This window comes from Dromiciops gliroides, chromosome 5, assembly GCF_019393635.1.
Source record: "Dromiciops gliroides isolate mDroGli1 chromosome 5, mDroGli1.pri, whole genome shotgun sequence".
NCBI lineage: Eukaryota > Metazoa > Chordata > Mammalia > Microbiotheria > Microbiotheriidae > Dromiciops > Dromiciops gliroides.
Window position 1 is genome coordinate 205,912,778 of NC_057865.1, and position 24,201 is coordinate 205,936,978.

At 35.3% G+C, this 24,201-nt stretch overlaps 1 protein-coding gene across 1 annotated transcript in view; it reads left to right on the forward strand.

Annotated features, from left to right (window-relative positions):
- The window catches only part of SCAF11 (SR-related CTD associated factor 11), a 46,135-nt gene extending 32,941 nt beyond the window's left edge, over positions 1–13,194 (forward strand). The window contains exons 7-11 of the mRNA XM_043966570.1: positions 109–210; positions 5,686–5,792; positions 6,901–9,750; positions 11,151–11,497; positions 12,612–13,194. Of these exons, the coding sequence (XP_043822505.1) occupies positions 109–210; positions 5,686–5,792; positions 6,901–9,750; positions 11,151–11,497; positions 12,612–12,869 (3,664 nt within the window). The 3' untranslated portion in view covers positions 12,870–13,194. The remainder of the gene's footprint in view (positions 1–108; positions 211–5,685; positions 5,793–6,900; positions 9,751–11,150; positions 11,498–12,611) is intronic.
- The last annotated feature ends 11,007 nt before the right edge of the window (positions 13,195–24,201 follow it).

Consider the following 24,201-nt stretch of genomic DNA (forward strand, 5'->3'; position numbering starts at 1 on the left):
CCCATTTTGGCAATGTTTTATGAAAATACATTTTTCCCTACTCTGTAGTGTTGGGCAAGATTAATTTTATTTTTAAAAATGATAAAATGTTTAAAATTTGTCTTTCAGTACAGGATTTACAGAAATCACTGAAATCAATTCAGTGATTAGGCAAAAGAGACAGGAACTGCAATTGTCATGGTTCCCTGATACATTACCAGGAATTGCAAGGTAAAATAAAAATTTTTGCTTTAGTAATTAAATGTTGACAGTGAATGAAGGGATTTAAGACTTAAGTATATTCTTGAAAAGTTACATGTAAATAATTTTAAATTCAGGACAGGCAGTTGCTTTTCAGGATAACTGTAATGATAAATTTTGTTACTTAAAAAGCTCTTTGATGATATTTATTACCTAAATCATTTGTTTCAAAAGATTTTTTGGATTTTGGGTGTGGTACACAATTGTGTAGTGAAATTCATCCAAAGATAACTTGTATTTGCCTCTAAACCACCCATTTTCTATCTTTAGTTTCTGTCTAGTCAGCCCTCCTTTGTTGGTATATCCTAGATACTAACTCTAGACTAATTTTGCTTAATACGTTTTTTTTCTATTTGTTAATAAATATCTACAATGCCTTTCTATTAAGTCCAGTTCAAACATGTATTTAGGTACAGTGTGCTAGAGATACAAAGATGAAACAATTTTTTTGCCTCTACAGGGACTCCCTGTATAAGGGAAAGAAAAGACTCACAAATAGCAATTCTACATATTGAAATGTGATACAGGAGGGTCAAAGAGAGTGGCATGTAGGATTCAAAGAGGAAGCGATCTTTCTTCCCTCAAATTTTAAAATTTTATTTTCTAATTTATGGAATAAAATAAGTTGTTTCCATAACAGTATGCTAAAGAAGATGATTGTATATGAAACTGTAAATCTGCCATGTAGAACTTGCTATTATTCCTTTCAAATATACAATAAAATTTTGCTAATTTTTTTCTTCCTTCCCCTCCCCTGCCCTAGAGATAGCTTTTATTAGATACAAATATATATATATACATATATATATATGTAAAATTATTCTATAAATACTTGTATATATTGATTCTTTCGTTGGATGAAGCTGGAGTAGTTTTTATCTTCATATGTCCTTTATAGTTAATTTGGGTATTTTTATTAAACAAAATAACTTATTTGCTCAAAGTTGTTCTTAAAACAATATTGCTGTTACTGTATACAATGTTCTCTTGGTTCTTTTGATCATTTCACTCATTATTCATCCAAGTCTTTCCATGTTTTTCTAAAATCATTGAGCTCATCATTGCTTATAGCACAGTAGTATTTCATCATAATCACAGCTTGTTCAGCCATTCCCCAAATGATGGTCATTCCTAGAATTTCCATGTTTTTGCCACCACAGAGAGAACTGCTATAAACATTTTATAACATTAAAGTTCCTTACCTTTTTCACTGATCAACTTTGGAAATAAACTTTCTTAGAAAGGGAATCAGAAAGGTTCCATGGAAGATTTTGAGACTGAACTGTTACTTGAAGGATGAGAAGTATTGGGGAAGGAAGGAAGAGAAGGAGAAAAGTTTGGAACTAAAAATCTTATGAAAACAAATGTTGAAAACTATCTTTACATGTAACTGGAAAATAATAAAATACTTTTATGATTAAAACAACAGTAAAAAAAAAAGAAAGAAGGACAAACAACAACAAAAAATATTTATTAAGTTCCTGTTATATGTAAGTTGAAAGCTAACGTCGTGTAGTGGATAAAGGTCTGGCCTTGGAGTCCAGAAGACCTGGGTTCCAGTCCTGCCTCAAGTTGTATAACAATGAGTAAGTCATTTATCCTCTCATCTTTCCAGGGCTATAAAACAAGGTCAAAAGTGAACTACATTTTCTACTTTCAAGTGGCTTATGTTCTACTGGGGGTTATAGCTTTAAAAAAAAAAGTAAATACAGGTTTTAATAGGCAGAGGTTTTGGGGGAGTCCATTCTAGATTTTGGGAAAAGTGATTTAAGTATTCCAGTTTGAGAAAAATATTTTATATAAATATAAAATTTCTGGTGTGGGAATAGTGTGAAATAAGAATGAAAAATTAGATTGGGGTTCAAACATGGAGGGCGTTGAAATTCTAAAGCTTTTATTTCGTGGGGAGTCATTGAAAGGTTTTTCTGTAGGGAAATAGTCATGCCTATGCATTATGTTGGTTATAGTGTGAGAATAGAATCTAAATGGAAGAAATTGGAGTGAAAGACAAGATAATGAGGGTGATGGCAGTGAAAAAAGAATAAATGGAAGGAAACCTACTGAGGAGTGAATCAAAGATGGAATTCTTAGCTTCTACTTGGGTTCCTGGAGAGCAAAAATATGGCAGGCAAAGAGAGGGACAAGTTTTGGGAGATGATTAGGAATTCAGTTTTATTTATGTTGAGTTTAAAGCCTGAAGAGAATAGAGTTAGAAATAAAGATTTGAGAATCCTTTACCATTGAATTGGGAGTGGATAAAGTAGATAATGCTATTAAGAAATTTATAGAGGGGGCCAGCTAGATGGCGCAGTGGTTAAAGCACCGGCCCTGGATTCAGGAATACCTGAGTTCAAATCCGGCCTTAGCACTTGACACTTACTACCTGTGTGACCTGAGCAAGTCACTTAACCCCCATTGCCTGCAAATAAATTAATAAATTTATGGGGAGAAAAGTTATAGAGGGATGAGGACCCACATTTAGAAGGGTACATGTTGCAAGGACCACTAATAGAAACCTGAGTGGTAGGAGAACCAGAAGAACACATTATCCTGAAAAACTAAAGAGGAGACTTTTCTGTGGTTCCAGATGCTGTGGAAAAGTTTGCAACAGGGACATTGGATTTAGTGATTAGATATCATTACCTTGAAGGGCAGAGTTTTAATAGGGTGATTGGGATGAAAGCTAAATTGAAGGGAGTTGAAGAGTGAGTGAATAATAAATAAATGAAATGGAGGGGAAAAGCATGTGGCCTTTTTGTTTTGTTTTTCTCTAGAACAGGATGCAAACTATACACCAATTCTATTCATCCTATCTAACTTTGTCTCCAATGTTTAATCAGGCCTTACAATAATTTATACTCTTATTTTTATTCCTTTCTCCACAATGTTTCCCTAATTGGAATATATTGTTCACATACCCATCTTTAAGACCCACTTTTAAGTCCTTGGAAACGTTGAGTTTGAGATGCCTCTGGGACTTTTCCTTTGAAATGTCCAGTGGGAGGTTTGTGAGTTCAAACTGGAGCACAAAAGAGAGACTAAGACCTCATATATAGATCTAGGAGTCATTTACAGAGATCATAATTGGACCCATGGGAGTTAGTAAAATCTCAAATCAGGAGAATATAGAGAATAAAGAGAAAAGGGCACAGGACAGAGTTTTGGTAGTTAGTAGACATAACACATATGAAGATCCAGCAAAAATCCATTGATTCTCTCTTCCTCTGATGTCCTTTATTGTATCGTTTATTCTTTTCACAATTGCATAATCAAAGGAAAAAATGTCTTTTTGAATCTCTCTAAGCATAGGATTTTCAATAATGTTGAATTGAAAAAAAGCCAAAGTAAATTAAATTAATGGGCTCCAAGTCAGTTATTTTCTTATTCTGTGTCTGAAATATGCTCAAGACCTAGTTTTATTTGTCAGTTTTCATATAGTACTGCATAGAACTATGAAATTCTTGTAAGAAGTGTTGGCACATTTAGGGAAGGTGTGAATTAAATTTAAACAAGTAGAGAAGTTAAAACATTCTTTGCAATAAATTCTATTCTATATGTCACTTTGTATTTTTGTACATGCATAATGTTGTATAAAATTTGTTTTTGAGCCTTTCTCCCAAATATTAAATCCATGTGTTCTGAAAGAAATATAATCTTAAATCAGAAGACCAGAATTAATTGTCATAATATAGCAGAAAGGGGAGAAGGCAAAAATAGATTGTTTGAAGTCAACTATTGTGAATTATTTGTTCCAGTAAAGATGCAAAGAATATTAAAGGATCTAGTCAGCCTATAAGTGAATAATTTAGATGTATAGGCTAAACAAAAAATTTATATTGGGGTGCAAAATAACTGGGACAAAGTAAAATAATAAAATTAAGTAAGGTACATTAATTAAGCCTAATAACACTTTATATTTTTTGAAAACTTGGTATGCAATATATGCTTTTATTCCTATCACTTGTTTTATATGATTGTGCATTGAGTTTGCTGAATTTTAACACATGTGCTTTAATTCTTCATCATGAAACTACACTTTTACATGTGGAATATTCAGTGTGTCTCGGACAAACAGTCTATTTTTCCTGTTCCAGATTTGATTATAGCCCATGAATTTTCAATGGGAATTAAGCCAAGCAAATTCTTAAGTCATTAACGCGTCTTTACCTTCATCTCTTGGATAAATTTCTTAACTTCTTGTGATGTGTAACATGGTACAAAGTCATGTTGAAGTATATCATCTCCATTTGAGAATTTCTGTAATTCTGAAACAACTCTGCTCCTCAGGAAAAAATATACCTATCAGAATTTGTCATTCCCTTAATAGGAACAAGACTTTAAGGTGCATTGCAAATAAAAAAAAAACCCTCTAAAAACGATTTTATTGTATGGATGTTTTACAGTCTGACAGATACCCACATCTTACAGTCATCTGTACTTCTTCTGAGAACAGTTTTAGTATAGGCCCAGATGAAGAGTGAATTTCATCAGTAAAAATTATATTTTTCTAGTCCTTGGAGTCCAGTTTTATTAAATTGTCTTGTTAATTACAAGCAGTTTTAAAAAGAAAACTGGTCTTTTCTTTCAACTTGAAGATGAGTATGCTGCACTAAAGCAGAATCAATGGTAAACTCTTGCTACCAGGTCTTTCCTTATTTTCTGAGAATTTTGAGGTTATTTAAAAATAATAGTTTGTTCTTGGCATTGTTTGTTTTTGTTTTTTATTTTGTTTTGTTTTGTTTTATTTTTGACCACACTTTCCTTTTTAATTTGTGCAACTCAGCCTGTTTCATTATGGGCTTGAATTGTTTTTGGAAAAATTTATTTCCTCCCATCAATAACCACTGCAATAACTTTAACATTGAAGTGTTCTCCTTAAGAATCACCACCTTTATTTGTTGATGTAATATCCACTTTTTAAAACCAAAGAAAGCACAACAAAAGGATCAGTGAAACATGGCATGAAATATCTCAACAGAAATTAAAAAAAAAGTGAGGAAACTACTTTGATTTAGTTTCATGCAGTCAGACATTCTTTTTCAGTTCAGTATCAGTAGAAGCACAGATGCGTGGCTATTGCTTTCATAGAATGAACCCATATCAGATTTATTGCTTGTTATCAAGTAATTTGTACACCAGTGTAGAAATTGTGTACAGCTGATTATAACTTAAATGTTTTTAAAAACAAACTTCTATAACTATTAATTACTATTAATCTCTCTTTGATATACTGAGTAAAATAAAAAAATCTTCAAAGTTAATTTATTTGTGGCCTGTTGACAAGTAATTTAAAAAATCTGAAGAATCATTGGGCATGCATGTGCATTTTAACCACTTATATTTCAATAATTATATTTGTCACCTTGATTTGAATAAGTTTTACTTTAAAACATTTTGATCTGTTTTTTGAAATGTTAATGTCAGTTTATATTTCATTTTTTTCAGAATTGGTTTCATTCCCTGGATGGCTGGAGCTGAAATCCTTCCTCTTGTTTCCTCTATGTTACCAGGAACAATTTTTCCAATGAATACTGTTTCTTTGGAAGATTTTGGTAAAATGCTAAAATAATATTTATTTTTTTCTAAAAAAGCTTTTCCCTTTCAGTTGCATGGAAAAATAGATAAGTTATGAAAACATAGCCGGGAATGGTGGCATATGCCTGTAATCCCTGCTACAGGGGAGACTGAAGCTGATGGATCACTTGAGCTTTCAAATTTTGAGTTGTAGTAGTGCTAAAACCAGTCAGTTGTCTGCACTGAGTCCAGCACGAATATGATAAGCCCCCAGGAGTGGGGACCCACCAGGCTACCTAAAGAGAGGCAAACAAACCCAGGTCATAAAGTTCAAAGCTTCTGTGCTGATCATTAGTGGGATCTGACCTGTGAGTTGGCACTGCACTTTCAGTCTGGGCAAGATAGGGAGACCCAGGGAAGAATAAAAAGAAAGAAAAAAGAGGAAAAGAGAGAGAAAGACATTACAAAATAGTCCCAGTAAGTTACATTGAATCTCAAACATAATTTACTGAATTTTTTGACAGTGAATTTTGTTTCTGAAGAAACAAAACAGTGAATTTTGTTTCTGAAGAAACAAAAAGAAATTTAAAGATTGACTATAGACTTTCTGATTGAATGTTGCTTCATTAAGAATATAACAATATAAGTTGGAATTCAAAATTTTAAGCTCACTTCCTTTATTTTATTGACAAAGAGTATTGCATGCCTTCATTGTTTTGTTGGTCATACAACAGGACTTGTGGTGGCCTCAGTAATTAATTTCTTTTAATTATTTTTTAGTAAATTACTTAGAACTTTTTCTGTATGTTGTCCCATGGTCTCTTCTTCATAACTCTTAAAGCCAGTGATCCATATTAAACATGTGTTTTCCCATATATAGCTGTGCACTTAAACTGAAATATGACAAATAATGTGTGTATAGTGATTTGGGTACTGTTACTAAATTGGCTGCAGAATATATTTTAAATTCTAATTTGGATTACAATTAGGTCTTTTACTTTAATATATTTATTGCTATGTAACATTTATGTAGCCATTTTGTAAGTTATGTTAGGTATATTTATCATAGGCATCATCTATTATTCAATAAATACTATTTACATATATTTATATATACACACATATATTTTAAAATTTTGTTACTAGGGTCAACTTGTAAGGAACATGTGCTAGCACACACACAGGAGGGAGAGGAGAAGAAGCAAACTTCTGGTACATCAAATAGTAGAGGAACAAGAAGAAAACCCACAGAAACAACTCCTAGGAGAAGATCTACACGTAATATGAAAACTGAAACTGTCAGTCAGCCCCAGAATTCACCAATTTCAAATAACTCTGAGTGTGATGCCCCAGATAGCAATAAATCATCTATAAATGCTCCCACTTCAGTAGATTCAAAGAAGCAAATTAAACCAGTTCCAAAACGAAAGCCTAAGAGAAGAACTAGAAAGACACCTGTAGTTAAAAAGAAGCTTCGAAGTTCATCATCTCTTCCTGAAAAATCATCTTCTAGTGATTCAGCAGATGAAGAAGTTGTAGAGTCAGATACACTCCCTGTGTTGGATAAAGAAAATATCTCAAATACAGAAAGTTGCAACTCTTGTGTCATTATGCAGACAGACACAGAACAAGAATCTGCTAATGGCTTGGGAAATTTCATTGAACATGCAAACAGTGAGGAACTTAAAGAAAATTGTGGAAAAGAACTAAATACGGTAGAGAAGTCATATTCTGATTCCAATAACCAAGAACCTTCTGTGCTAGTTGAAGAAGAAATTAAGGAAATTGAGAGCAAGGATATTGAGGCTGATATTTTATATTTAGAAAATGAGTTTCCTAAGAATATTACTGAGAAAGTAGATGAACCAGTTAAAGCACCTATCATTACTGAAAAAGTAGATGAACCAGTTAAAGCACCTATCATTACTGAAAAAGTAGATGAACCAGTTAAAGCACCTATCATTACTGAAAAAGTAGATGAACCAGTTAAAGCACTGCTCATTACTGAGAAAGTTGATGAACCAGTTAAAACACCTGAGCATTTAGAATTTGAGGTAAAGGCAAGTGCACCCCTAGAAAATCCTCAAAATGAATTGTTTGCACATTCAAAATCTGAGGGTGATGTACACCAGGTTAATGATAGTCTCAGAGATGAGTTATTTGAAAGTACAGAATCAAAGATAAATGAAGATCAGTGTAGAGAGAATCTCAAAGTGAATACTCTTGACCATATCAATTCTGAGGTAAAAATAGTATGTGTGGAGGGTCCTGAAGCTGAGTCCCTTGAGTGTGAAGAAGCATTACCAGTAGAAGATCATACTCTTGAGAGACCAAAAGTTGAATTGCTTGATCATATAGACTCTATTGAACTGGATTGCTCTGGAAATGAAGAATGTAAAACAGTTTCTTCAAATAATGAAAATTTTAAAAGTATTCAAGATAGTAAAAATATATTAAAAGATAACCTTCCATCAGACAGTGATAAATTAGACAAGGCTTTAGAAGAGAAGTCTGAATTTCTTACTGAAGAGAAGAGAAATACAGAGTTGTCTAACTTAGATACTGAACAGTTGCCAAAACATTTTAATGAAGACAATAATGAAACAGTACCTATGGAATGTGAGTCATTTTGCAGTGACCAAAATGAATCTGAAAGTGAACAGACTGTCAGTGCTGAAACTAAACTGGAGGAAAATTCTCAAGATAAAATACAAGATTCTGATCTTATAAGTAAAAAGAGTATAAATCTTACTCTTGAGACTGAAAATTCTGCAGTTTTAGCAGATAAGGCTAAAAAACCTCGAACTAGAAGGTCTAGATTTCACTCTCCATCTACAACATGGTCTCCTAGCAAAGACATTGTACGGGAAAGGAAACGATCTCAGTCTCGGTCTCCTAAAAAAGACGTTGGAAAAGAAAGCAGAAAATCTCATTCACAGTCTCCCAAAATGGAAATTACCAGAGGCCGGAGGCGTTCTCGCTCTCAGTCTCGGTCTCCAAAGAGGGATGTTGCAAGAGAGAGGAAACGATCTCAGTCTTGGTCTCCAAAAAGAGAGGAAGGCAGGAAGTCTCAGTCCCTCTCTCCTAGGAGAGGCACTTCAAGAGAGAGCAGACGATCTCAGTCAAGAACAAAAGATTCCCCAACAAGAGAGAAATCTAGGTCTCGAAGCAGAGAAAGAGAAAATGATAGAGATGGGCAAAAGAGAGATCGTGTTAGGGAAAGGAGGGCCAGGAGGTGGTCTAGGTCTAGATCTCGTTCTAGATCATGTTCAAGATCTAGAACAAAAAGTAATAAGGCCTCCTTCAGTAGAAATGACAGAGACAATTATTCTCCTCGGTGGAAGGAAAGATGGACAAATGATAACTGGAGGTTTCCCAGGGGAAATGATAGGTACAGAAAGAATGAACAAGACAAACAGAATGAAAATTTGAAAAAAGAAAAAAATGAGGTTAATCCAGATATTGATGAACAGGGTTCTTCTGAAAAACATAGAAATGACTGTCCAGATTGGATAATGGAAAGAATAAATTCAGGTCCTGACCCAAGGACTAGGAATACTGAGAAATTTAAAGATCCTCATTGGGAAGAAAATAGACATGATAATTCAGGGAAATCTTGGAATAAAAACTTTGGTTCCAGTTGGATGTCAAACCGGGGCCGAGGTAATCGTGGCAGAGGCACCTTCAGAGCAGGTTTTGGACATGCTGAACAGAATGAAAATAGATGGCAAAACAGAAAACCCCTCTCAGGGAATTCAAATAGTTCAGGGAATGAGTCATCAAAATTTGTTGAACAGCAACCATATAGGCGTAAAAGTGAGCAAGAATTTTCATTTGATACCCCTGCTGATAGATCAGGGTGGACTTCTGCGTCTAGTTGGGCCGTAAGAAAGACTTTGCCTGCTGATGTACAGAATTACTATTCAAGAAGAGGGAGGAATTCCTCAGGCCCACAGTCTGGATGGATGAGGCAAGAAGAGGAAACACCTGATCAAGGTATTATATTTTACTTTTTTTTGTTGTTCACTAATAATTTGTTCGTTTTAAAAAGATGATTAAAAATTTGATCTGCCATCATTCCTCTTCCTCTACACATTTATTTATGAGAGTGAACTAAAGTGGAACATCATTTTTTTTTGTTTGTTTGTTTTTGCAGGGCAATTGGGGTTAAGTGACTTCCCCAAGGTCACACAGCTAGTAAGTGTCAAGTGTCTGAGGCCGGATTTGAACTCAGGAACTCCTGAGTCCAGGGCCAGTGCTTTATCCACTGTACCACCTAGCCATCCCTGGAACATCATTTTTAATTTAAGAAACATTTAAACTGTAATATATAGGTTGAATTCTATTTTTTTTTAAATTCTGATAAATAGAATATTTCCCAGGCCTTTCCAAAAGCCTACTTAAACAATATCTTAAAAATTATTCAGGGGCAGCTAGGTGGCACAGTGGATAGAGCACCAGCCCTGGAGTCAGGAGTACCTGAGTTCAAATCCAGTCTCAGACACTTAACACTTACTAGCTGTGTGACCCTGGGCAAGTCACTTAACCCCAATTGCCTCACTAAAAAAAAAAAAAAATTATTCAGTACAACAAAACTTGATACCAAATTCTGTTTCCAATAGAATTTGTCAACAGGAATTTGAGCAGTTTGTAGAATTCATTAAATATTATTTAACCCTATATGTTATTCAGATGAGTGTACTAAAAATATTTTGATTCTAGTTTTATTCAAAGCAACATTTGTTGAAAATATTTTCTTTCTTTTGATATCATTCAATCAATAAGCATTTATTAAGTGCCAGACAAATGTGAATTCATATTTCCCCTTAAGAAGCCTCTGTTAAACATTCATTTTTGTGTTTTATGTGAGAAATATAATAAAAAAAACACTTGGCTAAAATCAGAATTGACCATTTTGAATTGTAACCAAACACCTAATAAAAACTTATATTTCCATTGACTAATACATTTGTTGGATTCTTATCCAGTATTTATGGGCCACTATCACACGAAACTTTCTTAAATTTTTTTTTTGTGGTTAGTTGGTTGTTTTGGGAGTTGTTATTAAGTGGCATCAGGAAATCATCTTGTACCAGAAATTACATAAGAAAGTAAAGATTTGTAGGATTTTTGTTGTTGGTCATGGTATATTGACTGGACTTAGGATTTCTTTAACAACTTTAATTGATTCCTGATTAATTTTTTAATCGAATTCTTCACTGTCTAAAGGAAGTTGTAATTTTGAATTTTATCAGTGGTAAATTATCTGTCAGGAAGCTTTATCATAACTTTTTTTCGGAGTATACTTGGTGAGTGAGGGTGGAGGGAACTATATGTATATGGAACAAAACTTATCTATGACTTTTTTTTAAAGGGAAATTTTTTTTTTCCAATAGATCAAAACCTCAAAGACCAAACCAACCAACAAGGTGATGGTACTCAGCTTCCTATAACTATGATGCCGCAACAAATGAATGTAATGCAACAACAAATGAATGCACAACACCAAACTATGAATATCTTCCCATATCCAGTGGGTGTTCATGCCCCCTTGATGAACATCCAACGTAATCCATTTAACATTCATCCTCAGCTACCCATGCATCTCCATACAGGAGTGCCTCTCATGCAGGTAGCTGCTCCTACCAATGTGTCTCAGGGATTACCACCACCACCACCCCCTCCCCCGCCATCCCAACAAGTCAACTATATTGCTTCACAGCCAGATGGAAAGCAATCACAGGTATGTTTTTCAAGTCACTAAGATTTAATCAGCATAGTCACTTTGAAACAAAATTTAATTAATGGTGTCAGATGTCAAAGAAAAAACTTCTTGACATACACAAAATTGTTTTGACTAATCCCAACCATTCTCTTCCCCCAATGATATATAAAAATGAATTGATGGACTCCAAAATTTAAATCTATTGTCCCAAACTAATACACATGTATATAATTTCATTCAACAGTCCCTCAGATGTCTGATAATAACATTTTAAAATAACAGTTGTTTTGATAAAAGTTGCAATCAAGTTGAAGGCTAAATTCTGTATTTTTTATTCTAATGTTATCTCCACATTATGGGGAAACATTTGGTGATGAAATAATATGATGAAGCTTGTGTTGTCTTGTTCGGACAAACTCTAGGTAAATATGTTTCATTATCCATTAACGTCTGTCCTCATGTTCACGTAAAAACAAGGGGGGAAGGGTAAAAGAAATTTACAGCAAGTGTCCTATGTAAAGGTTTGCATGGATGGTAATAAGTATTCTTTTGTTATTTTCACTCAGGCTGCTATTACAGAAGTCTACAGTAATGAAGTAGTTCATACTCTGTTGCAGTATAAAAAATCAGTACTATTTTTGTATTCTAGAAATTGTAGAAAGCTGACAATTCAGAATGGATTAGTGGGAAGAACAGAGGACTTGGTCTTTTCAGAGTGTATTGGATTGTTTTTTATCTTCTTGATACTGAATTCGTTTGACCTTGATGCCTCATTTACTTCATTTGCAAGAAAAGGGCATTTTTCACGCCAGATGTGATGAGCCAATTTTCTTTCAAAATCTTTGCATAAAAGATAATATTCTTTAAACTGATCGAGTTATTTTTAGTGTTGTCACAATGTGAAAATGCAGGTACATCTTTAATAATTTGAATATTTTAAATATAAAAGTTTTTGTGACTAGTTTCAGGAAGTCCTACAAGTAATATGTCCTCACATATTTTCTAAGTTCTGTGAGACTCCAAAATTAAGTGTATATTACAGGGGGTATATTGTTGTTATTTATATAACTTAAGAAGTCAAAGTGAATATGTGAAGAATATTTCATTAACTTTTATTAACTCTTTAAAACAGGGTATTCCTAGTGCTTCTCATGTAGGTAATAACACAAGTACACCAGTCTTGCCTACTCCAGCAGCAGCCCCTGGAAATATGGGACCATTTCAGGGACCAAGTTCTGGTAATGCTTCATCGTCAAGTCACAGCAAAGCTCCTAATACTGCTGTAAGATTGGCAGAAAGCAAAGTAAGTGTTGCGGTGGAAGCCAGCGCAGATAGCTCCAAGACAGACAAGGCAAGTTCCAGCCCAGAGCGGCACGTGCTCTTTCTGTGACGCTAAAAACGTCCTTCCTGTCCTTGAACTCCCAGAGCCATTTTGTACATGATAGGTATTGTAGCACCTAATAACAAGGAGCACATGGTAATACTTGATTTGAACTTTTAATTTTTGAAGAGAACTTTTAATATTGTGAATTTGTAATATTTTGAGACATAGTTTGAAAAGTGTGAGTTTGGCAGTATATGATTGAAACAGTTATTGTTTTTCTCTTATTTAGAAATTGCAAATTCTAGAAAAAGCAGCACAGGAGGTAAAGTTGGCTTTAAGCCATTTTACCAAAATAAAGACATTACCAAGGGAAGAAATAAGAGATTGTGCGGAAGGCTAGGTAGATAAAGTAAGTATACCATTATTGTAGTGTGTGTGTTACAAGATTAAGCCATCTGTAATTTAGTAAACATATTTAAACAAGTATTAAATTCTTCAAAATCCTTTTTGTAGCTATTTTCCAGATAAGTAATGGGGCACTGATTGGTTAGTTATTAAGGTATATACATTGGGTGGTGCATAGACCTTCCATAGTTTGCATTCAGTTAATTCTTAGTTGGCTTTTGGTAGTCAGGTCAATGGTTACTGCTTTTGACAAATAAAAATCTTTTCGTCCCCCCCTCACTCCTGCTGTAGGTTTGTCATAGGACGAGTGGAGAAGTGAAATTCTGCTAAAGTGGGCAAATCTGGTTAAAGATAGTAGACAAATACAAACATTCGCGGAAGGGGAGCCAAAAGAAAAACCCAGAAGAACCTGCTTCGACTGAAAAAAAAATAGGGTGAAATAGGAAGCTCTAAGAACACTATCAAGATTATCTGCAAAGTGCAATTTCAACCTGTACGATTAACTGAAAATTATACACAACTGTGACTGAAATTTGGTTTTGATAAAAAAAAATTTTTTTCCAATGTAGGATATAATGGTTTGTTCTAATTGAATAGAGTTCTGCGCAACTTCTTTGTCTCTTTTCAAAAACAAATTGAAAGGAAAGCAAAAGGTTTGAAGGAGAGTGCTTTTTAATTAGGAAGGTGTTATACTGTGGATACTGGAAGATATACAGCATTTTGACCTGAACAATGGAGTGCATAAATTAGAAACAAGTACATTGGTTTTGGAAGAGGTATGTACATGTAGGGTATAAACATAAATATATTAAGGTAGGATTTTCGTCCTTATATCTGTCCCCCTTTAATTGTGGTAAAAATTACAATAATGTATTGCCATGGATAATATTCCTAATATTACATAGACAGACTGGTTGCTGGATTCATTGTATATTTGTTTATATGTGTATGTGTATGTGTCTGTACACATACACTATACATACATATATATATATATTTTAAAGCACATGACTGTCAAAACAGAATGTTTAGATAGAAAAATCATAGACAACAGTACTATTCAACTACACAACTTTGGGGATACTATTCAACACCAAATAAAGATTTTGCTGCTTGTTTTTATTTTGTGCTCTCCCCTACCCCCATCACTTTTGGGTTGTTAGTATGAAATAGCATAACTTTTGTGATTGCTAGAATTTTAGCAGCCCAAAATCTCTGGCTGCACTTGGAAGGACAATCCAGAGAACACTTTAGAAATTGTGCACTCTTAATTCACATCTTCTTCTGGCCAGAGGCAGCAGATTGTGCCACCTGAGATCTGTAGTTATGTGTAGGACTTTTGTGTTGACCTTTTACTTGGAAATAGGGTATAATGTAAATTTACTTTTTGGTATTGGCTTACACAGGTCAAGAAATGGTATTATTGTCATTCTTGTGGAATTTCAAAGTATTTCACAGTGAGTAAAATACTTAGACATGTTGTAAAGTCCCAGGCATGAAAATTTTCTTTGTGGTAGGAGAAGAAAGTAGTAGAGTTTTAATAGAGTTTTCTGGGACTATAGACCTATTGTCTTAGAAAATGCTATAAAACCTGCTGATTTGGAAATCCCAGCTTAAAGTCTAGTTTTCTTTCCTTTCTTTAAAGGATGATACTGGTATGCTACAAAATCTCCCTCCACTTCCAGCCAGGAACAGCTTGGTTAGAAATCGAACAATATAAATAGTATTTAGACAAATAATCATATATTCTGCGTCAAGATTGATTCATTGAGTCAAATTTGACCCTTTTATTTGCTAAATTCTTCAGCTTGAGCAATACTGTTTATTATTATCCTGTCCTGCTGTCTTAGAATTTCTTCCATTTCTTCAATTTTAGGTGCACAGTATGTGCCTGATCCTAACTTTGGTAGGCACAGCTATTTTAAATGTAGGACCTAATTAATACTATGTCACCCTTCTCATATTTTAATAGGAAAATCCTGGGGCATTGAAAAATAATGACCTTTGCATTATTTTTGGATAGCTTTATTTTGTCATTTTTCTGATTTGTTTTTTGTTTAAAAGCTCATCATAGCTAAAGTGTAATGGGATGTGGAGTTTGCTCTTGATTTTGATTCTTCCCTAAAGCGCACTCAAACCATGTCTTAATATTCCCACACAGTGCCCTCTTTCTCCCCATTCAGTTTTGACCTGTGGCAGCAGTTGTGTGAACTTTCAATCTATTTTGAACTAAAACTGGTTAGCACTTTGAAGAAATTTGTAGCAAATTGCTATGCCTATGCCGATTAATCACACGCTGTGCGTATTTTCCTGCATTTTCCTTCAAGGAGTTTTTGGAGTTGTTTATATAACATTTTCCCTCTCTCTTGCTTTGTATATTTGAGTCTCATTGCCAGATGACTCTTGCAAACCTGTATAAGGGCTGTACAGAAGGGCAGGTATGGGTAAAGGATATTAAATCTAGGTTTAGGGGTAGAAGTTTGGGTTGGTTTTTGTGTGTGTTATGTTCCCCTGCTGGAAGTAATAAGGGTTGCTGCCATCCTCTAGTTGGGGCAGCGGTTTACAGTGGAGCTCTGCTGTAGTAATTCCTATTAAGAATGTCTTGTAGATTAGAATGCAATAGTAACCTTTTCTTTTTTCTTGGAAATATTTAAGAATTTATCAGAAAATGCATGATGTATATTTTTAAACAAAAGTATATTGCCTTATAGTGCCTTTATTTTTCCCAGAAATTTAAATTTACTTTGCACAAATCCGATGTGCATTCCCCATCTCTTCACCAGTTCGCTGATTCCTTTTGGTATTAAGTCTCCAACTTTATAAGTTGGGGTCTAAATACAACAAAATGTAATCGTGTTTATGAACAAGGCCAAAAAGTTCCCAAGATTTTGAAGGAAATTATTTTTAGAAACTAAAGATATAGCGACCCTTAATTTTTGGAATTATACAGATTTTGTGTATCTTTCTGCTGATTACTGAGATGCCCCCCCCCCTTTAACTCTTTGAAATGATCACTGTGCCTACTGCTTGAATGTCTTGGTAGGAGCACAGTGGCTGCCCCAGGGTCTGTATTAAGTTTTTTTGTAGAATAAGGCTGGAGTGCTGCCTACTAAAACAGTACTATCTTAAACAAATTATGTAGTGTATAATATTTTCTAATAAATTCTTTTGACTAAAATAAATGCTGTCTTTAATATTTTATTATGTTTCAGTTTAGTAAACCATATCTTTTTCATAGTTTTTCCAAATACCTTGGATAATGTATTTAATGCATTGCTACCACGGTTAAGGTCAGGTGTACATGTAACACCCACGGTAAAAGAACAAGATTATCATTCTAAATACATGTGTTTTATATATCAGATTTTCCCAACCTCTGCCTTTGATTTTTGCTCCCTTAACACTTGGCATAATATACTGGATGCTTAATTTATAATTATTTAAGATAATGGGTAGTAATTTATGGTAATACTCTTTGGTACACTCCAGCATGTAAGTGTCTTTCTAAAATATTGCACTCACAACTGATTACAGTACTTACTGCCAGTATGTCCTGAGAGAGCCCTCATTAGAAACACTTCTGATTGAGGCACATTAATGCCTCAGTGGAGAACATTAGCTTTTTTGGTTGCAATTCATGTCATACTCTTGGCTCACTGAGCTTTCAGTCCACAAAAACCTCTAGATTTTGATAATTGTTAATTTAGCCTAACACTTTTCATCCTAGATTTTCAGAGTTGATTTTTGTGAACACAAGATTGCAACTTTATATTTATCCTTATTTGAATAGGTCCATTGTTGTGACCTGTCAATCAATATCTTTTTTATATCAATTCATTATTCTGTGTATATTAGCTATCACTCCCAGCACATTTGAAAAGTGTACCTTCAACAGTGTCAACCAACTCATTGTAAAATGTTGAGCTGCATGGGACCATGGACAGAATCCTAGGATATCCCATTAGTGACATTCAAGCTGACATCAACCCATTAGTTTAGGTTGGTCTTACTTTGGGACCATTCAAATAGTTCTGTAATTCACATTTTTATCAGGCAATCAAGAAGCATTTATTAAGTACTCATGTACTAGGCTGCATACGAAGTGCTAAAAATTTAAATGGAAAAGAGAAACTTATACTCTACTAGGAAGATATAGCATATTCAAAAAATGCATAAAAAGTAATTTTTAAGGAGGCAGAAGAACTAACAACTCTGTTAAGTTGTTAGAGCTAAGTAAGCCCTCAAGGGAGCTAGGGGCTCTAAGAGGCAGAAGTGAGGAAGGACACCTTAATTCCAGGTATGAGGGACTGCTGTGCAAAGGCATGGGAGCAGGAGATAACATGCTGTATATGGAGAACAAAAAGGCCAGTTTGGCTGGAGTGTAGAGTGAGTAGAAAGAAGTGATGTACATAACAGATGGCGAAAGGATTTAAATTTCTAACATAGAAGAGTTTGTGTTTTAGGTTTATACTATAGTGGGGAGCCACTGAAGTTTCTTGACTTTAGGATAATCAATTTGGAAGATGTACAGACAGTGGATTGGAAAGGGGAGAACAATGAGAGGCTCTTGTAGGAGTCCATTCAGGAGATAATGAGTGTCAGGTTTTCATGGCCCAAGGGGGAAAAAAAATTCTGGCTTTTTTTAGGTATACTCCATTTTTGGCCCATCACGCTTTCATTTTAGAGCTGACTCGTGCCCCACGTGCTTTTCTGTTTCCCTTTGAGTGACTCAGACCTTTAATTCTTCAAAGGTTCATGTGTTACCATCCTGGGATATTCCTGCCCAAAAAGAACCAATAAGGTTAGTCTGTTATTGTCCATTTTTACTGAAGACACACTGTTTAATTAATAACTGCACTTTGTCTTTCTGAGGCCTCTCAGGATTATTTTTAAGGTGTATTTACTGATCCTTATATTAGGTTTGACATATATGTAGACAGTTTGTTTTCTTTTTCCCTTTCCTGATCATATCTTCCAGGCTCCAGATAATTTTTTTCCCCTGGGCAAGAGTTTTAGCTGTAACTATTGTTTATGTCAGAAATACTATTTCCATTTCTTCTCTAATCTTCTTCCATGCTGATAACGTGAGGTTAAGTAGAGAGGTATTATTGTTTCAATCTTGTTTAGTCATTTTTCAGTCATGTCTGACTCTTTGTGACCCCTTTTGAGGTTTTCCTGGCAAAGATCCTGGAGTGGCTTGCCATTTCCTTCTACAGTTCATTTTTACAGACGACCAAGCTGAGGTGAACAGGATTAAGTAACCTGCCCAGGGTCACACAGCCTGTAAGTATATGAGGCCAGATTTGAACTTGTCTTCCCTGACTGCAGACCCAACACTCTATTCATAGCTGCCCTACTTCAGTATAGGAAGCCACAAAGGTGTTGTGTGATACTGTTTCAAATACATAGTTCACTACAAGACTCTCCTTGCCTTCCATCCTTGCTATAATTGAGATTCTTAGTCTTTTGTATTCTGTTTAGTAGTTTGCATGGTTCACCTTGTAAACTTGGTTTGTTCTGTTTCCTAGACTAGTAATTAAGGCGTCTTAGCTTTTTTTCCTAATAACATAAAACTATACTTATCAGATCAGATGCTTTTGAAGATTCACCCATTCTATACCTTAATACAAATAATCTAATCTTATCCAACAAACACCTTACCAAGACTCTAATGAGTTTATATTCAAGGAGTTTGTATTTTACTTGTAGAGTAGGGAGTAATGAGCAATATATACCTGTCAGCAGATAACAAAGGCATACTTGATAATTTGAGGACGGGAGAGAGCATTAACGTCTAACATCTAGGATATTCAAAAAAAGGCTTCTTTCAGGATAGGACACATAAACTAAAGCTTAAAGGAAGTTGGGAATTCTAAGAGATGGAGGTAAGGAAGCTTTATGGGGCAAGCCTGTGCAAATACCAAATTCAGGAAAACGGCCTTTTGGAATGTAGAATTTGTGAAGGGCAACAGTATTCAGTAAACCTGGAAAGGTATATTGGAATCAGATTGTAAAGGGTTGGAAAAGCCAAGATGAGAACTTGAAGAGTACAGCTAGGAACTACTGGATGCTTCCTACCACCTACAAACATTCCTCATCCTCAAAAAACGCTTACTTGTTCCATTTCTTCCTCCTTGCTGTTGTCCTCTCTCTTTTGTGGCTAAATTCCTTGAGAATAGAACACAAGGTGCCTCTATTTCCTGTCTCTGCAAGTTTAATTTAACTGAAGCTGCCCATTTCTCTCCAAAGCTACCAGTGATTTCTTAACAAAACTAATGGCCTTTTCTCAGTGTTCATCTTTAATGACGTCTGTAGCATCTGACATTGTCAATCACACTGTTCTCCTTGATGTTCTCATCTCACTAGGTTTTATCTTCTGAGACTGCTTCTCAGTCTCCTTTAATGAATGACTTCATCCAAGTCGTGCCTCCTAATCATGGGTGTCCTATGGGTTCTGTCTGATGTTCTCTTTCTATACTAAGTGATCTCAGCTCCCATGGATTCAATGATCATTGATGTGCAGATGATTCTTGGGTCTATTTATCTAGTTCTAGTCTTTTATCTCCAAATGTTTGTTGGGCATTTTGAAGTTGATATCCCTTAGAAATTTTAAATGTCCAAAACTGAACTTATCTTTCCCACCTAAACTCTTCTTGCTTTCTACCTTCCCTATTACTGTTGAGGGCATCACTATTCTCTCACTCATCCAGGCATAACCGTATCCAATCAGTTGCTAAGTCCTATCAATTCTACTGGGCCACTCTCTAACACTACCACCACCTTGGTTCAGGCCCTCATTACCTTAAACATGGACAATTAAATAATTTTTTGGTTGATCCCCCTGCTTCGAGTTTCTTTCCCTCCAGTCCATCAGCTGCCAAGTTGTTGTTCCTAAACTAACTATGTTCCTCCCCATATTCAACTACAGTGACTCTCACTATCTTAAAATTATATATTTAACTTTTAAAGACCCTTATAATCTGGCCCCTTTCTACATTTCTAGTCTTCTTACACCTTACTCCTCTCCATGTACTCTTAAGATCTAGTGATGCTAGTCTCCTTGCTGTTATTTTCACATAATACTCCCGTCTTCCATGTTTTCTGCCCTCTAATTCCAGGAATTCTCTCCCTCCTCAACTGAACCTCCTTTCTTCAAAGAAGACTTTCCTAATCCATTTGATTCTAGTGTTCTTACTGTAATCATCATTTATTCTGATTATCATATATCTTTTCTATGATATATAAGATATATCTCATAACATAGTTGTTATCATGTTTTCTCCTCCCTTGTTAGACTGATAGATTCCTTGAAAGCAGGGGCCTTTTGCCTTTCTTTTTATCCCCAACATTTAGCATTGCTCCTGACACAGTAGCTGTTTAATGTTTCTTGATTTGAGTTAGGGTTGAGAGAAGTTGACAGCTGTGAGACAGGTGGAGGTAGAATGGACAAAGCTTAGTAACTTTTTATATATGGGAGGTTTGAAAAAGAAAAGAGGATATTCTGAGGCTTTGATGTTGTATAACTGGAAAAATGGTATTCATCTTAATAGAGTAGAGTTTGGAGAAGGGGTAAGTTTATGGAACAGGAAAAATTTTGGACCCTTTGGCTTTTGAATATCTCTGGGACATCCAAATGGAGATGTTCATTGATCAATTGTTGATGTGAGACTGCAGCTCAGGAAAGAATTGTGGGTCAAATACAGATGAATGCAGCTTGGAAGGCCTAATCCAGCCTTAGAAACTTAATAGCTTTGTGACAAGTAGCAAGTTGCTTAACCTCTGAATCTGTTTATTCATTTGTAACATGAGAATAATAATAGTACCATGGTGGTTGTAAGGATAAAATAATATTTGTAAAGCATTTTGTAAATGCTAAAGCACTGTATAAACATTACCTACTGTTATTGTTGATAAGATCACTAAAAGAGTGAATGGATAAAGGGGCCTCAGAGATACCTGCTTTTTAAGGGGGCAAGACACAGATAATGTTCCTGCAAAGGAGATTGAGTAGGAGAGGCAGAGGGAGCAAGTAGTTAGCAGTGTTACATGCTCAAGAGAATAAAGAACAATGATGACTGAGGAAAAGACCAGAAAAGATTTAGCAACTAAGAGATTGTTGGTAACCTTGTAGAAAGCAAGCATTTGAGAGATGCACATTTTTTTCTAGGCATTTTCCTGTCAAGGGAGGAGAGCTTGAGGAGATGTTTGGGTCAAAGGAAGATTTTTTTTTTTTTAGTGAGGCAATTGGGGTTAAGTGACTTGCCCAGGGTCACACAGCTGGTAAGTGTTAAGTGTCTGAGGCCATATTTGAACTCAGGTACTCCTGACTCCAGGGCCGGTGCTCTATCCACTGTGCCACCTATCAAAGGAAGATTTTTTTAAGGGGAGTGGGGAGGAGGCTTTCATCGAAAAAGGTGGTATATTTAAAGAAAGATTGACAATTAGAAGGCTTCCTGTCTTGGTTCATGTATATAATTTTTCTTGCCTTAAAATATGAAACCAAACTAAAAGAAATATTTTAGAATAAATTTATCTTTAAAAGATTTTCAGTTTAGCATGCAAACCTAAGACATTCAAAGTCAGCACATAAAGCTACATAATCAGTGAAGGACACTTTTAATTGAAGACAAGGTACTTTTTGTTATCTAATGAGGTGGCTGTAACTCAACCATTACTAAGGAGTAAGCAAACCTATTTTCTCCTTTCTTAGAACTCCCTTCTTGATGAATCCCACACCTTTTACCTAGTCTGGCCAAAGTTAGCTTCATTCTTTTGAGTCATCATAATAATGAAAGTAAGTAAACCTATTACAGTTTAAAGGTAGAAGGAATTATTCCTTTAAAACATTTTTTTTCAATTAAACATTTCTTTTCTCTCCTTACCACCCCAAAAAAGGAAAAAACCCTTGTAGCAGATATGCACATTCAAAATTAATTCCCACATTGGCCATTTCCAAAAATGTATATGTCATTCTGCATCTTGAATTTTGCCATTATTCCTAACGTTTATTAGGGGAGACTATTATGAATTTCTTTTTAGAACATTAAATGAGCATATACTATAGATTTACTGAAATCCTTTATTTACTAGGAATATAGTTAATATCCCAAATTACTGTGACTTCCACTCATTTCTTAAAAACTTCAAAACTTGAGCACAGCACTAGCTGTTCCTTAATAGCCCTTTTAGCCCTGAAGTTGTGAGGTTTCCATATTTAGAACCTGGTGTAGCAGAGAATTCATGGTGGAGTCAGAAGACTTAGGTTCAAGTCCTGTCTCTGCTACATGCTTTCTGACCCAAGCAAATCCCTTAAAAGCCTGCTCGGGTTATTTATAGATTACAGAGAAATCTGTTGGTAGAGAAAGTTTCTGGTTGATGAAAGTTTCATGTGGATGAAATCACAAGTTCAGTCAGAAGAAAAATAGGAATAATAGTATTCAGTGCCTGCAACTATATTTCATGTGATAATTTCAGGTTGCAGAAGGTGGAGAATAAATTCTAAAATTAAAGAATTTTGAGTATCACAGAATGTCACATTTATAAGGGGCCACAGTGGCTGTCTAGTTTAACCCATAACTGAAAAGGAATTCCCATAATCAGACTGACAAAAATTAAGTAAGTGATCATCAGACTTTTCTCAGAAAAGCTCTAGTTAGGGTGAACCTCTTGAAGCAGTCCATTCCACATGCTCTAATTGTTAGGGAGTTGTATCTTCCACTGAGTAATCTCTGCTCCTGTGGACAAAAAGAAAACATCTTTTCCATGTGAAGAAAACACATATTTAGAGCTGGGAGATTCCCTCAGAGGTAATCTAGTCCAAAATCCATCACCATTTTCCACTTGGGGGGTGCGGGGAATGAGGCCCAAGGTGAGACATACATGCTTTGACTGAGATCACAGGAAGCAAGTGGCAGGTTTGAGATATGAACTCAGGACCTTTGCTTCCAAATCCAATGCTCTTTTCTTCATATACCATGATAAAACTGGGAAATGAGAAATTGTCTCCCTTCTCCTCCAAATAATCCCAACAAAATATCCTTCCTGCCCTCAATTTCCTATTCTGTTAATATAGCATTTTTAATCATCAGTGTCTGGCTTAAAATTTTCCCTCATGTACACATCCAGTTACTTATCCAGTACTGTTTCTTCAGCATCGTCTAGAAAACTTAATCCTCATTTGCATTTGCAATGCCTCCATAGAGGTAGATTTGGAAAGGAATTAATTCATCTCATCCAACCTATACCTAAATCATGAATTCTGTCTAAAACACCCTCCATAAAGTAGTCATGAAGTCTCTACTTGAAAAACCTCCTGTGATCAGAAACTCATTACCCATTGAGGCAGCTTTGCTTGTTTTGAAGTTTTCCCTTATATATGAAATCATCTGCATTATCTCACATCTAAGATCATCTACTGTCCAGAGAGCTAAAACAAGTAGGATCACTTCTTCCACAATCTGGCCTCAAGGAACTTTTCACTTGTATTTCATACTCATTTTATCACATTCTATGTTCCAAACCTGGCAGTTGTCTAATGTAAGTCTGTACTTTCCTTACCTCTGTACCAGTGTCATCAAATTCCATTTGTTGAAATTCTTCATGGGGGCAGCTAGGTGGCACAGTGGATAAAGCACTGGCCCTGGCTTCAGGAGGACCAGAGTTCAAATCCGGCCTCTGACACTTGACACTTACTAGCTGTGTGACCCTGGGCAAGTCACTTAACCCCCATTGCTCCACCCCCCCCCCCAAAAAAAATTCTTCAGCCCCTTTAAAACCATACAGGAAATTACATTTCCCCTAGCCACCTTTATACAGGCTGTCCCCCATGCCTTATGACCAGCTCCTAAAATCCCTGATTTCCTTCATGGCTCAGGTGCCACCACCTACATGAGTTCTTTCCCCCTAATTTACCTTGTGTTCTCCAAATAGGGTATAAACTCTGAGGGCAGAGACTGTCTGGTTTCTTTTTATTCCTACCACTTTCTTTGCCTGA